This window comes from Primulina tabacum, chromosome 6 (assembly GCF_025594145.1).
Source record: "Primulina tabacum isolate GXHZ01 chromosome 6, ASM2559414v2, whole genome shotgun sequence".
NCBI classification, from domain to species: domain Eukaryota; kingdom Viridiplantae; phylum Streptophyta; class Magnoliopsida; order Lamiales; family Gesneriaceae; genus Primulina; species Primulina tabacum.
In genome coordinates this window covers 4672535-4690067 of record NC_134555.1, presented here as the reverse complement: position 1 = coordinate 4690067, position 17533 = coordinate 4672535, and the positions used below count along the sequence as shown (strand labels likewise).

The following is a 17533-nucleotide window of genomic DNA, read 5'->3' as shown; positions in this document are numbered from 1 at the left end:
AAATAGTAAATAAAACAAAATTAAGATTTGTCGTTTAGTTTTGGGAGACAAAACCAATTAAAAAAAAAAAGATTTGATATCGAAAGTACGTAAATGTATATTCAAAGAAATAAAGCGATTACTCAAAACTCCAAAAAATTGTACTGTCGATAACGTTAGAGCTGTTGTGAAAAAGTAAAAATTTATGGTAAAAAGTAAAAATCTCAAACTCTCAAAATTTACCAAACTACACACTTTATAATATTTTTCTCTCTACTCAATTGTAATTTTCTTCACAAATGAGAGATTTATAGGAAATCTTTACAAATAATCCAAAAATAAAATACATCATTACCTACATCATCACACACTAATTTTCAATATTTACAACTCTTATTTTCAACATTCAAATATTCAACATTCAAATATTCAATACTCACATTTTAAATATATTTTTCAACACTCCCCCTTGTGATGATGATCATAATGATTGTCTTCATTACGTGTTTTTATACTGCCTCGTTAAAAACCTTACTAGGAAAAACCCATTGGGATAAAAACCATAGTAAGGGAAAAAGAGTGCAGTCACGTAAACTGCCCCTCATGTTGACACGAACAATTCTTCACAAATTTCGTAGATTGCGCATCCCAATATTATATATGTGCTTTCTGAATATTGACGTAGGAAGTGCCTTTGTGAAGAGATCTGATGAGTTTTCACTTGATTGAATGTGACGAACATCAATACATCTATTCTTCTCAAGCTCCTTGGTGAATGCGAAGAACTTAGGAGGAATATGTTTAGTTCTGTCGCTTTTTATGTATCCTTCTTTCATTTGAGCAACACATGCAGCATTATCTTCATATAGTATCACAGGCTTCTCATCAGATGATAATCCGCATGAAATTTGGATATGTTGGGTCATTGATTTTAACCACACACATTCACGACTTGCTTCATGTAGTGCAATAATCTCGGCATGATTTGATGAAGTTGTTACGAGCGTTTGTTTCTGAGAACGCCAAGATATTGCAGTGCCTCCACGAGTAAATACATATCCAGTTTGGGAACGTGCCTTGTGTGGATCAGATAAGTATCCAGCATCAGCATAACCAATTATACTTGGATTAGCATCTTTTGAATACAAAAGTCCCAAGTCTGTCGTTCCTCGTAGATAACGGAATATATGTTTAATTCCGTTCCAGTGTCTCTTTGTTGGATATGTGCTAAATCTTGCCAACAGATTCACGGCAAAAGATATATCAGGCCTTGTACAATTTGTAAGGTACATAAGGGCACCGATGGCACTTAGATATGGTACTTCTGGACCAAGAATATCTTCATCATCTTCACATGGACGGAATGGATCCTTTTCTATGTTTAATGATCTAACAACCATTGGAGTACTTAAAGGATTTGCTTTATCCATATTAAAACGTTTAAGGATCTTTTCTGTATAATTTGTCTGGTGAACAAACATTCCACATTCTTTTTGTTCAATTTGTAAACCCAGACAATACTTGGTTTTTCCAAGATCCTTCATTTCAAACTCTTCCTTCAAGTATGACACAACTTATTGAATTTCTTTATTCGTTCCAATGATGTTTAAATCATCAACATATACAGCAATAATTACGCATCCGGATGTTGTTTTCTTAATGAAAACACAAGGGCATATTGAATTATTTACATATCCCTTTTTCATCAAGTGATCACTTAGTCGATTATACCACATTCGACCTGATTGCTTTAACCCATATAATGATCTTTGTAATTTCACAGAATAATATTCCCTGGGTTTTGAACTTTGTGCTTCAGGCATCTTAAATCCTTCAGGGATTTTCATATATATATTACTATCAAGTGATCCATATAAGTAAGCTGTAACAACATCCATAAGACGCATTTCTAAATTTTCAGATACCGCCAAGCTAATCAAATACCGAAACGTAATTGCATCCATCACAGGAGAATACGTTTCTTCATAATCAATTCCAGGCCTTTGAGAAAAACCTTGTGCAACAAGTCGAGCTTTATATCTTACTATTTCATTTTTCTCATTTCGCTTTCGAATAAAAACCCATTTGTATCCAACAGGTTTTACACCTTCAGGTGTAAGGACTATAGGTCCAAAAACATTACGTTTATTTAGCGAATTTAATTCAACCTGGATGGCATCTTTCCATTTTATCCAATCCTGCCGATTTTTACATTCACCAAAAGATTTTGGTTCATGATCTTCGTTATCATTTATGATGTCGATTGCCACATTATAAGAAAATATATCATCAATTTCATCTATATCTTTTCGGTTCCATATTTTTCCAGTATTAATATAATTGATAGAGATTTCATGATTCTCGTCAGTTTGTGGTTCTGACAGAACATTTTCATCATCATGTGTTTCTTCAGGAACACCATTCTCTATTTTGTGATCATCATGTGTTTCTTCAGAAACGTCATTCTTTATTTTGTGATCATCGTGTTTCTCTATGAATTTTCTTTTTCGAGGATTTTTATCCTTGGAACCGACTGGCCTTCCACGCTTCAGGCGTTTAATGACATCATGAGTATCTTCCATTTGTTTCTTTGGAATTTCAATTCGAGCAGGGGCATTTGCAGCATGTATATATGATTTAGTTACCCCTTTTGTGTCTGCAAATGCATCTGGTATTTGATTTGCTATTCTTTGCAAGTGTACAATTTGTTGTACATCTTTTTCACATTGTTTTGTTCTTGGATCCAGATGTAACAATGATGATACATACCATGTAATTTCTTTTTCGGTATGTTTCTGTTCTCCCCCTAACATTGGGAAGATTTCCTCATTAAAATGACAATCAGCAAAACGTGCTGTGAACACGTCGCCTGTCTGAGGTTCAAGATATCGAATGATTGATGGACTATCATAACCAATATAAATTCCAACCTTTCTTTGAGGTCCCATTTTCTTTCGTTGCGGTGGTGCAATAGGCACATACACCATACATCCAAAAATTCTCAGATGAGAAATGTCTGGTTCTTTACCAAATGCAAGCTGCAATGGGGAGTATTTATGATATGCACTTGGTCTGATGCGAATTAATGAAGCAGCGTGTAAAATTGCATGTCCCCATATAGAAATAGGGAGCTTTGTTTTCATAATCATTGGTCTAGCAATCATTTGCAGACGTTTAATCAATGATTCAGCCAATCCATTCTGTGTATGTACATGAGCAACAGGATGCTCAACAATGATTCCCATAGACATACAATAATCATTGAAAGTTTGGGAAGTAAATTCACCAGCATTATCAAGTCTAATTTTCTTGATTGTATAATCGGGAAATTGATTCCTCAATTTTATTATTTGAGCAAGTAATCTTGCAAATGCAACATTTCGAGTTGATAATAAACATACATGTGACCATCTGCTGGAGGCATCAATCAATACCATAAAGTATCTAAATGGTCCACATGGTGGATGGATTGGTCCACAAATATCACCCTGAATACGTTCAAGAAACATTGGTGATTCAGTTTGGATTTTGACTGGTGATGGTCTTATAATAAGTTTTCCAAGAGAACATGCTTTACATTGAAACTTATTATTCTGAAAGATCTTCTGGTCTTTCAGTGGATGACCATGTGTATTTTCTATAATTCTTCGCATCATTGTTGAACCAGGATGTCCCAATCGATCATGCCAATTGGTTAATATCGAAGAATTATCAACTACCATGTTTGATTCAATGGGACTTATATGTGTATAATGCAATCCAGTAGGGAGCATTGGTAGTTTTTCAATCACATATTTCTTTCCTGATTTATATGTGATAAGACACATATATTTCTCATTCCCTTCATTCATTGTTTGAGTATCATACCCATGAGAATATATATCATTAAAACTCAACAAATTTCTTTTCGATTGTGGTGAATATAAAGCATCATTGATCAAAAATTTTGTACCATTAGGTAACAAAAATTGTGCTTTACCACATCCTTTAATCAAGTCTACAGGACCTGATATTGTATTCACCGTTGTTTTTGTTGGTTTTAGTTCCAAGAAATATCTTTTATCTCGGAGGATAGTGTGCGTTGTACCACTATCGGGTATGCAAACTTCAGCTTTGCTCATAGTATTTTCCATATTTCAACTTCAAAAAATATATGCAATGAAATAAAATTACTGACAATAAAATGCAAAAATATAGCACACAATAAAACATTATCATATGGGTACATAAAATATTTTACATATTTATTCCACCAGCAAATTGATCATTGTCTGAGAAATCAATCAGAAAATCTCCAGCATCAAAATGAGTTGAATCACTCAAAGATTCACTTTGTTCAGTGAAGTTGGTCTCCTTTTCTTTCCCCTTTAATGATTCTTTATAAAGTTTACAAAGATGCTCAGGGGCTCGACAAATACGGGACTAATGTCCTGGAGTACCACATCTGAAACAAGAACTTTCATATCTTTTTGAGTGATTCTCATTAACACTCATATTTTCATGATGCCTTTTCTGTGGATGGTTTGGGACGTTCTTTTGAGATGAGTTATAAAAGTAACTATCTCGATTATTTTCAAAACCACGGCCGCGTCCACGACCACGACCACGACCACGACCACTTCCACGTCCACATCCACGACCACGACCACGACCTCGATTTCGTCCACGACCAAAATCTTGTTTATAACTTTGATTTTGGTTTCCAGATTTAAATTCATTTTTGCTTACGACATTTACTTCAGGAAATGTCATTGAACCAGTGGGTCGTGCCTGATGATTTCTCACTAAATTCATTTGTTCGAATCTTTCTTTTAATCCCTTCCACAAAGCCATGGGATGCCAACGCAAAAATATCATGGCTTTTGCCTTTTCTTGGGATGTCGATATGCCATTTTCTTTTATGGTCTCATTTAGACTCAATGACTCAAGATGCATTTATACATCGAGAGTCCATGGCATATAATTTTTTTTTTCGTGATATCAAGAGCAATGAATTCGAGTTTTGCCAAGTTTGACATGGTGGTACTAAAAAAATTACGATGCATTTTATTAGTTAATGAATATTGCAATACAAAGTAATGGATAAACAACAAGTACAAGTATTTGTAAAAATAAAAAAAACACACGAGGAGGATATTCTCCGATAAATAAAAGACTCGTGAGTATGATAACCAAAATAATTAAAAATAACTTTGAGAAAGTCATCTTCTTTTTTCTTCGAAAAATTTGATGAAGAATAATTTTTAGAGAAGAAGAGAAAGTTGGAGTGATTGAATGTGTTTGTGAGATGATATTTATAGGGCAAAAACTAGCCGTTTTGTTACCGTTTATGACCGTTGGTGTACAAAAAATAAATGTATGTATTTGTATAATTTTATGGTAATAATATGGTGAATATAATATTAATCATGTTTAAATAATTATGTATATCACATTATTATAATGAGGTGTCGTAAGTTATTTTGTTTAAAAACCTTATAGGCTTTTATACTTGTCGTATCCCTTACCGGGAGTGTGGGATGTCGTCTTAACATCCTCCCAGGATTTATAACAAGTTTTTGAAAAATTTATTTTTATTATTTCTAATAATAACATTATATTATATATTAAATATATACACAATAAATAAATAACAGTAAAATAAATATTATTATTTTTGTTACCTTTTACTTCTGTTTGGAGCTTGGAAAAATATGGAGGACTTTTAGAGCTTCGTGCTGATAACGTGTTGTGAAAAAGTAAAAATTTATGGTAAAAAGTAAAAATCTCAAACTCTCAAAATTTACCAAACTACACACTTTATAATATTTTTCTCTCTACTCAATTGTAATTTTCTTCACAAATGAGAGATTTATAGGAAATCTTTACAAATAATCCAAAAATAAAATACATCATTACCTACATCATCACACACTAATTTTCAATATTTACAACTCTTATTTTCAACATTCAAATATTCAACATTCAAATATTCAATACTCACATTTTAAATATATTTTTCAACAAGAGCAACGTTCAAGGGTATATTGATCATTTTAATTCGACATTCCGTCTCCAATTCAGACCTTACCGACAGTACTAATAAACAAGTCAAATGTACGAAAAATCTTCACTATTAGTTTTAACTTTTAACAAATTATTTCGGTCAATCGAGTATTTTGAAGTAGGATGTTCATCAACAACTTTTTGTTTTTTGTTTTAGTTAGTGTTGTGCACTAAAACTGAGGAATTATACTGTAAGGGAGTGTTTGGTATGGGTGATAAGGTGGGTTTATTTTTTTTAACCCACTTTATCTCTCGTTTGGTACGCGTGATTATTTAACCAAGTCAATGACTCCTATGAATGATTATGTTATATTAGGTGGGTTAAAATAATACATCCTCACCGGATTATTTATTCAATTCTTAATTCTTCCTATTTTTTCAATTTTACCCTTCTCCTATATCCAAACTCACCACCACTTCCCGTCACGACCGCCGCCACCGCCGCCTCTGGCCGACAACCGCCGCCGGCAGCCGCCGAGAACCAGCCGACGCCGGACCACCGACCGATAACTTCCGGTCGGCCGGCAACCGTCGACGCCGTTGACTGTTGGCCGCACCGACGTTGCCGGAACGTTGCCGGACCGCCGCCGTCGCTGCCGGAGTGGAAGAAGAAAAAAAAAAAGGGCAATTTTGTCCTTTCATCAAAAAATTCAAAATTATTCTACACTTAAAAATCATACCAAACAAAATATCATATATTACATTCCTACCACAATCATTTTCTTTATCATTTACTTATTAATCATTAGTTTATTTTATCATCCAAACCAAACGCAGCCTGAATGTACGTATTTTCACTGCCACATTCGTCACTAAAATGATCTTATTTTGGTAAACTCCTATGATTATATTATTTTTTTAATAATAGTTGTTTAAAAAATCTCCATAGATTAATTAAATATGTACAAACGAAAGCGACAAATTCAATCTAATACATTTGTATGTGTCTATATATATACAGTGTGTTTTTCTCACATAAATCCTATGTTAATCTTTCATAAGTATGTTCAAAAAAAATTAATCTTTCATAAGCGAACATTAACCAAAGTTTTTGTTTTTAGCAATTCATTGTTTCGAATTTTCGGGTTCTTAGAAACTTCAGGACTCCCGACACAATCCGAGACACCCGAATCCCACCACAAATCCAATAATTCACGTATCTTTTCTGTTGTTATCCAAGTATATGTGAAACTATTCTGCCCGATGATTATTAATGGCCTCTGCGCTACAATTTTCTGGTTTGGAAAATTTTCCCGGGTCAGGAGCGGAAATCTTGAAAAATTTGTGATCTGAATCCCCTTTATCGGATTTCTTGCTTCCTTTTTATATCTTTGTTAGAGAATTTGTATTTCAGGAAACAAAAGATGAGTGTTGCGAAGTCTCAGGTGTGGCAACCTTGCAAAAAGAAGAGGCTTTAGGGTAGAGTATTCAAAAAAACCCATAGAAAGGGACCCTTATCCGTTGATAGAGGAGCGTCAAAGGGGGATAAATGGATGGGATTTGTATCTGGAAATCTGGGTAGTGTGTCGAAAGGAAATCGTGGGATTTGTGGAAAGAAGGAAATTTATTTTGGTCGAATCTTTACATAGACGTATAGAGACAGATACATAGATTTTTTCCAGATGGTGATGGCATCGAGATCAAGTGGTGGAGGAGGGATTGGGAGTTCGACTGGGAGGACTCGGGTGGGGAGATATGAACTGGGAAGAACTCTTGGGGAAGGGACTTTTGCGAAAGTGAAATTTGCAAAGAATTTGGAGACAGGTGAGAATGTGGCTATCAAGATTCTTGATAAAGAGAAGGTTCTCAAGCACAAGATGATCGGTCAGGTGCTGTTGTTTTTCTTGATTTTTGGTGGGATCTTTCCAGATTATTGAATTGTAATTTTACTCTCTTCCTTTTTTTTTTCTTTTGGACTCTTTTGTTAGACGATTGGCGTCTTTGCTAGTCTGTTTGGATTTGATGCCTTTTTCATCTCGTTAGTGATTTTGAATGTGTAAAAATTTGGATTGGATCAAACGAAAAAATAATTAAAATCTTATATATAGTTTTTGTTGAAGATGGAGTAAATTGTTTCTGATATTTTTTGCCTTATCATAAGTGGAATTTATTGGTTCCTTTTTTTCCTGATTTGATTCTCTGATCAACTTGCTGGTGATTGAAGTTGCTCGTGGGATGAGAATGCTCTTTGTTTTTCTTTAATTTTATCAGCTGTTAATTTTTATCTTCTATCCCATTTGCAGATTAAGCGTGAAATTTCAACCATGAAATTAATAAGGCATCCAAATGTCATTCGGATGTACGAGGTTGGTACAAATTTGATTAGACAAAAGATTTTCGGAACCCTTGATTTTTCTTAGATTTTGTCTACAGCATTCGAAATTGGTATTTATTTGTTAAACAAACAAAGATCTTCTCCTATAGGTTATGGCCAGCAAGACCAAGATATACATTGTTATGGAGTTCGTCAACGGTGGTGAACTCTTTGACAAAATTGTATGTCCCACAGACTTTTGCTTACATGTGATAGTGGCAATCCGATTATATTCTATATAAATCAAGTGCATATTATGATGTTCTCTGTGAGTCCAGGCTACCAGAGGGAGGCTGAAAGAAGACGAGGCGAGAACCTATTTTCACCAGCTCATTAATGCTGTCGATTACTGCCATAGCAGAGGCGTTTATCATCGGGACCTTAAGGCAAATTTGCCATTTTTTCATTTATCTGTAGTTTACTGATAATTTATCAATTAAAAATTTGGTGTCATTTCATTATTTTTTCTTGATTTATAGCCGGAGAATTTGCTGCTTGATGCTAAAGGGGTTCTTAAAGTTTCTGACTTCGGACTGAGTGCACTACCTCAGCAAGTTCGGGTTAGTTTGAATCTTCCGTCTCTCTTCTCTGTACAATGTTTTGTTTATGTAGTAAATTCTAGAATTAGATGGACAAAATGATTCTCAAGTCCAAATTCTCGATCTTGTTGATAGGAAGATGGGTTACTTCACACTACGTGCGGTACACCAAACTATGTTGCTCCAGAGGTTTGCAATTAATAATTATTTGTTCAAGACAGCATATTTTTTGTTTTCTCAACTATTCTTTGATCATCTCATTTTGGTATCGTTTAGGTTATAAACGATAAGGGTTATGATGGAGCTAAGGCAGATCTTTGGTCATGCGGTGTTATTCTTTTTGTTCTTATGGCTGGTTATTTACCCTTTGAAGAATCAAACCTCGTGACCTTGTACAGGAAGGTGACTGGTCATTGATTGTCATCTTGTTAATAATTCTAGTTGGCCAGATACTCCATTAAGAAAAATGTTTTTCCTGTTTTCTGCCTATGTTTGGCATTTCTTGCGGATTTTGGTGGCTGAGATCATTTGTGTTGTTTGTCTTCTAAATACAAACTTAAAGTAATTTTCTATTCGATTGACTGCAGATATTTAAGGCGGACTTCTCCACTCCTCCATGGTTTTCCTCTGGTGCAAAGAAATTGATCAAAAGAATTTTGGATCCCAATCCGTTGACTGTATGTTCACTTTTTCTAGGCTTGTCACTAAAACCCACCGACCCAAGCAGGATTAGAAATTTAAAATGAGAAAAAAGTTATCAGAAACTCTCAACTCTTTCAATCGAAGAAATCAATTTTTTCATGGCTATTTCAACCATTGTGCTCTAAATATTTTGATTATATAATTGCTATATAATCGTGTGTTTTTCCATTTGAACCAGCGCATAACAATTGCTGAGATACTTGAAAATGATTGGTTTAAGAAAGGATATAAGCTACCTGTTTTTGAACGCGAAGATGTTAATCTTGATGATATTGATGCTATTTTTAATGCAGCAACTGTAAGTATTGATACATCTCTCCTATGCACGTTTTGCACCGGTTTTAATGTTATGTAATGATTTTCTATAAGTACGCAAATTTACATTCAGGACTCTCCTAACCTTGTCGTTGAGAGGCGGGAGGAACGACCTTCAACACCTGTAACCATGAACGCCTTTGAGCTTATATCTACGTCCCAGGGTCTTAATCTCAGTTCACTCTTTGAAAAACAAATGGTTAGGTTTACTTTACTACATTTGTTTTGATAAATAAGCATTGAATCGCCCCATTATGAAAATATCAATTAGATGTCTGATATATTCTTTGATTTTATAGGGGCTCGTTAAACGAGAAACAAGATTTGCATCCAAGTGTCCTGCTAATGAGATTATCTCGAAAATCGAGCAAGCTGCTGCGCCGATGGGTTTTGATGTCAAGAAAAACAACTACAAGGTGATTTGATCTTCACAACAAACTTGTTCTTGTACTGTCAAAAACATTCTGAGCAAATTTTCCATCTCTTAACTAATTTTTCAATGTTTAATCGTTTTTAGATGAAACTTCATGGGGAGAAGTCGGGACGCAAGGGTCATCTATCAGTTGCTACAGAGGTATATACTGTGTAAACAGCCTTGGATAAAGTCCCAGGGAGTCGATGTGAAATCAATAGTATTATTGTTGTTTGTTGGCCTGATCTTCTACTAAATGCTCGTGCAGATTCTTGAAGTGGCACCTTCACTTCATATGGTTGAGCTTCGCAAGACTGGAGGAGATACATTGGAATTTCACAAGGTGTTACTACAATTGCCAAGTTCTTATTCAACTTCAAAGATCTAAATCATCGCAGCATATATAGTTATATTTCTTTTCAAGTGCAGTTTTACAAGAACCTGTCAACTGGCTTGAAAGATATCGTGTGGAAGACGACCGGTGAAATAAAAGAAGAGGCGAATGAGGGTTAGTTCTTTCATACGAATTGAGTTTTGTTTTGGTTATACATATGAGCAGCTCATTTTACGAGATGTAATTTGCCTCATGTTCGATGATGAACTTGGAGGGGCGAGCACATGTCGGCCATGTTTAAAGTCTGGTCCATCCTGTAGGCTCTCACCTTTTTTCCAAACATGTAAAATCATTAGAAGTTTGATCTTTACTTATTTCAGGTGCGCAGGTATCTTGAAGTCTTGATCTTGGTGTTTGGCATGACTAGTTTTCAGTGTGGACTGTGCTTTTCTTATATTTTTGCGATCCTCGTTTCTTTGTGAAACCATCCGCCTTTCGAATAAAGGAATTGAATAATTTGACACTGATGTTGTTAGAAAATAATATTTGAATGTTGAAAAAGTAATAGTTGAATATTTAAATGTTGAAAATAAGAGTTGTAAAATTAGAAATTTGTGTGTGATGATGTAGGTAATGATGTATTTTATTTTTGGATTATTTGTAAAGATTTCCTATAAATAGATATCTCATTTGTGAAGAAATTTACAATTGAGTAGAGAGAAAAATATTATAAAGTGTGTAGTTTGGTATATTTTGAGAGTTTGAGATTTTTACTTTTTACCATAAATTTTTATTTTTCACAACACGTTATCAGCACGAAGCTCTAAAAGTTCTCCATACTTTTCCAAGCTCCAAACAGAAGAAAAAGGTAACAAAATTAATAATATTTATTTTACTGTTATTTATTTATTGTGTATATATTTAATATATAATATAATGTTATTATTAGAAATAATAAAAATAAATTTTTCAAAAACTTGTTATAAATCCTGGGAGGATGTTAAGACGACATCCCACACTCCTGGTAAGGGATACGACAAGTATAAAAGCCTATAAGATTTTTAAACAAAATAACTTATGACACATCATTATAATAATGTGATATGATAAACATAATTATTTAAACATGACTAATATTATATACACCATATTATTACCATAAAATTATACAAATACATACATTTATTTTTTTGTACACCAACGGTCATAAACGGTAACAAAACGGCTAGTTTTTGCCCTATAAATATGATCTCACAAACTCTTTCAATCACTCCAATTTTCTCCTATTCTCTAAAATTATTCTTCATCAAATTTTCGAAGAAAAAAGAAGATGGCTTTCTCAAGTTTATTTTTAATTATTTTGGTTATTATACTCACGAGTCTTTTATTTATCGGAGAATATCCTCCTCGTGTGTTTTCTTTATTTTTACAAATGCTTGTAATTGTTGTTTATCCATTACTTTGTATTGCAATATTCATTAACTAATAAAATGCATCGTAATTTTTTAGTACCACCATGTCAAATTTGACAAAGCTCGAATTTGTTGCGCTCGACATCACGGGAAAAAATTATATGTCATGGACTCTCGATGTAGAAATGCATCTTGAGTCATTGGGTCTAAGCGAGATCATTAAAGAAAATGGTATATCTTCGTCGCAAGAAAAAGCAAAAGCTATAATATTTTTGCGTCGACATCTCGATGAAAGTTTAAAATGTGAATATCTCATCGAAAAAGATCCCATGGCTCTGTGGAAAGGATTGAAAGAAAGATTTGAACATATAAGGGAAGTTATACTTCCGACCGCCCGTGATGAATGGAATATGTTAAGATTCCAAGATTTTAAGAAAGTCAGTGATTATAATTCAGCGATGTATCGAATAATCTCGAAGCTAAAATTTTGTGGACATGAGGTTGCAGAATCGGAAATGCTTGAAAAAATATTTTTCACGTTTCACGCATCAAATATAACTTTACAGCAACAATATAGAGTGCGTGGATTTGCGAGATATTCTGAACTCATCGCCTGTCTTCTTGTGGCGGAAAAGAACAATGAGCTATTAATGAGAAATCATCAGTCCCGACCCACTGGATCAACAGCATTTCCAGAAGTAAATGCTGTGAGTAAAAATGAATTTAAACCTGGAAACCAAAATCAAATTCAAAGACAATGTTTTGGTCGAGGTCGAGGTCGAGGACGTGGTCGTGGACGTGGAATTGGCAGTGGTCGTGATCGAGGCCGTGGTTTTGAAAACAATAGAGATAGTTATTTTTATAACTCATCTCAAAAGGGCGTCACGAACCACCCACAGAAAAGGCATCATGAGAACATGAGTGTTAATGAAAATCACTCGAAAAGATTTGAAAGTTCTTGTTTCAGATGCGGCACTCCAGGACATTGGTCTCGTATTTGTCGAGCCCCTAAGCACCTTTGCAAGCTCTATAAAGAATCGATAGAGGGGAAAGAAAAAGAGACCAACTTCACTGAACGCATTGACCGTTTGAGTGATTCAACTCATTTTGATGCTGCTGATTTTATGAATGATTTATCTGGAAATGATCAATATGTTGGTGGGATAGAAATGAACAATATTGATGCTACTGATTTTCTCAATGATTTCTCTGAGAATGAACAATATAATGGTAGAATATAAACGTACAATAATTTATTTTTCATGTATTCATATAATAATGTTTTATTATGATATGTGTTATATTTACATATGTATTGCCAGTAATCTTATTTCATTGCATATTTTTTTTTGAAGTTCAAATATGGAAAAGATGGTGGTACAACGCACATTATCCTCCGAAATAAAAGATATTTCTTGGAACTAAAACCAACAAAAATAACGGTGAATATAATATCAAGTCCTGTAGACTTGATTGAAGGATGTGGTAAAGCACAATTTTTGTTACCTAATGGTACAAAATTTTTTATCAATGATGCTTTATATTCACCACAATCGAAAAGAAATTTGTTGAGTTTTAATGATATATATTCCCATGGGTATGACACTCAAACAATGAATGAAGGGAATGAGAAATATATGTGTCTTATCACATATAAATCAGGAAAGAAATATGTGATTGAAAAACTACCAATGCTCCCTACTGGATTGCATTATACACATATAAGTCCCATTGAATCAAACATGGTAGTAGATAATTCTTCAATATTAACCAATTGCATGATCGATTAGGACATCCTGGTTCAACAATGATGCGAAGAATTATAGAAAATACACATGGTCATCCACTGAAAGACCAGAAGATCTTTCAGAATAATAAGTTTCAATGTAAAGCATGTTCTCTTGGAAAACTTATTATAAGACCATCGCCAGCCAAAATCCAAACTGAATCACCAATGTTTCTTGAACGTATTCAGGGTGATATTTGTGGACCAATCCATCCACCATGTGGACCATTCAGATACTTTATGGTATTAATTGATGCCTCCAGCAGATGGTCACATGTATGTTTATTGTCAACTCGAAATGTTGCATTTGCAAGATTACTTGCTTAAATAATAAAATTGAGGAATCAATTTCCCGATTATACAATCAAGAAAATTAGACTTGATAATGCTGGTGAATTTACTTCCCAGACTTTCAATGATTATTGTATGTCTATGGGAATCATTGTTGAGCATCTTGTTGCTCATGTACATACACAGAATGGATTGGCTGAATCATTGATTAAACGTCTGCAAATGATTGCTAGACCAATGATTATGAAAACAAATATCCCTATTTATATATGGGGACATGCAATTTTACATGCTGCTTCATTAATTCGCATCAGACCAATTGCATATCATAAATACTCCCCAATGCAGCTTGCATTTGGTAAAGAACCAGACATTTCTCATCTGATAATTTTTGGATGTATGGTGTATGTGCCTATTGCACCACCGCAGCGAAAAAAAATGGGACCTCAAAAAAAGGTTGGAATTTATATCGGTTATGATAGTCCATCAATCATTCGATATCTTGAACCTCAGACAGGCGACGTGTTCACAGCACGTTTTGCTGATTGTCATTTTAATGAGGAAATCTTCCCAATGTTAGGGGGAGAACAAAAACATACCGAAAAAGAAATTACATGGTATGTATCATCATTGTTACATCTGGATCCAAAAACAAAACAATGTGAAAAGGATGTACAGCAAATTGTGCACTTGCAAAGAATAGCAAATCAAATACCAGATGCATTTGCAGACACAAAAGGGGTAACTAAATCATATATACATGCTGCAAATGCCCCTGCTCGAATTGAAATTCCGAAGAAACAAATTGAAAATACTCATGATGTCATTAAACACCTGAAGCGTGGAAGGTCAGTCGATTCCAAAGATAAAAATCCTCGAAAAAGAAAATTCATAGAGAAACACGATGATCACAAAATAAAGAATGATCTTCCTGAAGAAACACATGATGATCACAAAATAGAGAATGGTGTTCCTGAAGAAACACATGATGATCAAAATGTTCTGTCAGAACCACAAACTGACGAGAATCATGAAATCTCTATCAATTATATTAATACTGGAAAAATATGGAACCGAAAAGATATAGAAGAAATTGATGATATATTTTCTTATAATGTGGCAATCGACATCATAAATGATAATGAAGATTATGAACCAAAATCTTTTGGTGAACGTAAAAATCGGTAGGATTGGATAAAATGGAAAGAAGCCATCCAGGTTGAATTGGATTCGTTAAATAAACGTAATGTTTTTGGACCTATAGTCCTTACACCTGAATGTGTAAAACCTGTTGGATACAAATGGGTTTTTATTCGAAAGCGAAATGAGAAAAATGAAATAGTAAGATATAAAGCTCGACTTGTTGCACAAGATTTTTCTCAAAGGCATGGAATTGATTATCAAGAAACGTATTCTCCCGTGATAGATGCAATTACGTTTCGGTATTTGATTAGCTTGGCGGTATCTGAAAATTTAGAAATGCGTCTTATGGATGTTGTTACAGCTTGCTTATATGGATCACTTAATAGTAATATATATATATATGAAAATCCCTGAAGGATTTAAGATGCCTGAAGCACAAAGTTCAAAACCCAGAGAATATTATTCTGTGAAATTACAAAGATCATTATATGGGTTAAAGCAATCCGGCCGAATGTGGTATAATCGGCTAAGTGATCACTTGATGAAAAAGGGATATGTAAATAATTCAATATGCCCTTGTGTTTTCATTAAGAAAACAATATCCAGATGCGTAATTATTGCTGTATATGTTGATGATTTAAACATCATTGGAACGAATAAGGAAATTCAAGAAGTTGTGTCATACTTGAAGGAAGAATTTATAATGAAGGATATTGGAAAAACCAAGTATTGTTTGGATTTACAAATTGAACAAAAAGAATGTGGAATATTTGTTCACCAGAAAATTATACAGAAAAGACCCTTAAACGTTTAATATGGATAAATCAAATCCTTTAAGTACTCCAATGGTTGTTAGATCATTAAATATAGAAAATGATCCATTCCGTCCATGTGAAGATGATGAAGATATTCTTGGTCCAGAAGTACCATATCTAAGTGCTATCGGTGCCCTTATGTATCTTACAAATTGTACAAGGCCTGATATATTTTTTGCCGTAAATTTGTTGGCAAGATTTAGCACATATCCAACAAAGAGACACTGGAACGGAATTAAACATATATTCCGTTATCTACGAGGAACGACAGAATTGGGACTTTTGTATTCAAAAGATGCTAATCCAAGCATAATTGGTTATGCCGATGCTGGATACTTATTTGATCCACACAAGGCACGTTCCCAAACTGGATATGTATTTACTCGTGGAGGCACTGCAATTTCTTGGCGTTCACAGAAACAAACTGCTCGTAACAACTTCATCAAATCATGCCGAGATTATTGCACTACATGAAGCAAGCCGTGAATGTGTGTGGTTAAAATCAATGACCCAACATATCCAAATCTCATGCGGATTATCATTCGACGAGAAGCCTGTGATACTATATGAAGATAATGTTGCATGTGTTGCTCAAATGAAATAGGGATACATAAAAAGCGACAGAACTAAACATATTCCTCCTAAGTTCTTCGCATTCACCAAAGAGCTAGAGAAGAATAAATGTATTGATGTTCGTCACATTCAATCAAGTGAAAACTCATCAGATCTCTTCACAAAGGCACTTCCTACGTCAATATTTAGAAAGCACATATATAATATTGGGATGCGCAATCTATGAAATTTGTGAAGAATTGTTCGTGTCAACATGAGGGGGAGCTTACGTGACTGCACTCTTTTTTCCTTACTATGGTTTTTATCCCAATGGGTTTTTCCTAGTAAGGTTTTTAACGAGGCAGTACAAAAACACGTAATGAAGACATCATCGTATCATGATCATCATCACAAGGAGGAGTATTGAAAATAATATTTGAATGTTGAAAAGTAATAGTTGAATATTTGAATGTTGAAAATAAGAGTTATAAAATTAGAAATTTGTGTGTGATGATGTAGGTAATGATGTATTTTATTTTTGGATTATTTGTAAAGATTTCCTATAAATAGATCTCTCATTTGTGAAGAAATTCACAATTGAGTAGAGAGAAAAATATTATAAAGTGTGTAGTTTGGTAAATTTTGAGAGTTTGAGAGTTTTACTTTTTACCATAAATTTTTACTTTTCACAACAGATGTCATTCTTTTGACCATATTTATTTGTACTTGGTTTGCGTTTTATATTAAAACTTAGTTCATCATACTAGGGGTGTTTTGAAATTGAATCAAACCGATGTAAACCGTAAACCCAAACCAAAACGTTTGATTTGGATTGATTTTCAGTCTATCAACTAGTTGGATTGGTGAAATCAGTCAAACCGTAAAAATTAATAT

At 34.0% G+C, this 17533-nt stretch overlaps 1 protein-coding gene across 2 annotated transcripts; it reads left to right on the top strand.

Moving 5' to 3' along the window:
• Window positions 1–7032: 7032 nt before the first annotated feature.
• Window positions 7033–11391, top strand: LOC142548901 (CBL-interacting serine/threonine-protein kinase 23-like). 2 transcript variants are annotated; one of them, XM_075657535.1, is made up of 15 exons: window positions 7033–7853; window positions 8268–8330; window positions 8449–8520; window positions 8617–8724; window positions 8818–8898; window positions 9013–9066; window positions 9154–9279; window positions 9465–9554; window positions 9758–9877; window positions 9968–10093; window positions 10194–10310; window positions 10412–10468; window positions 10575–10649; window positions 10736–10814; window positions 11029–11391. In XM_075657535.1, the coding sequence occupies exons 1-15, from the start codon at window positions 7647–7649 to the stop codon at window positions 11043–11045; spliced, it is 1392 nt and encodes a 463-aa protein (XP_075513650.1). In that variant the 5' UTR covers window positions 7033–7646; the 3' UTR covers window positions 11046–11391. The 2 variants fall into 2 exon arrangements, with proteins under 2 accessions (XP_075513650.1, XP_075513649.1); XM_075657534.1 differs by having other exon boundaries at window positions 11021–11391.
• Window positions 11392–17533: the final 6142 nt, after the last annotated feature.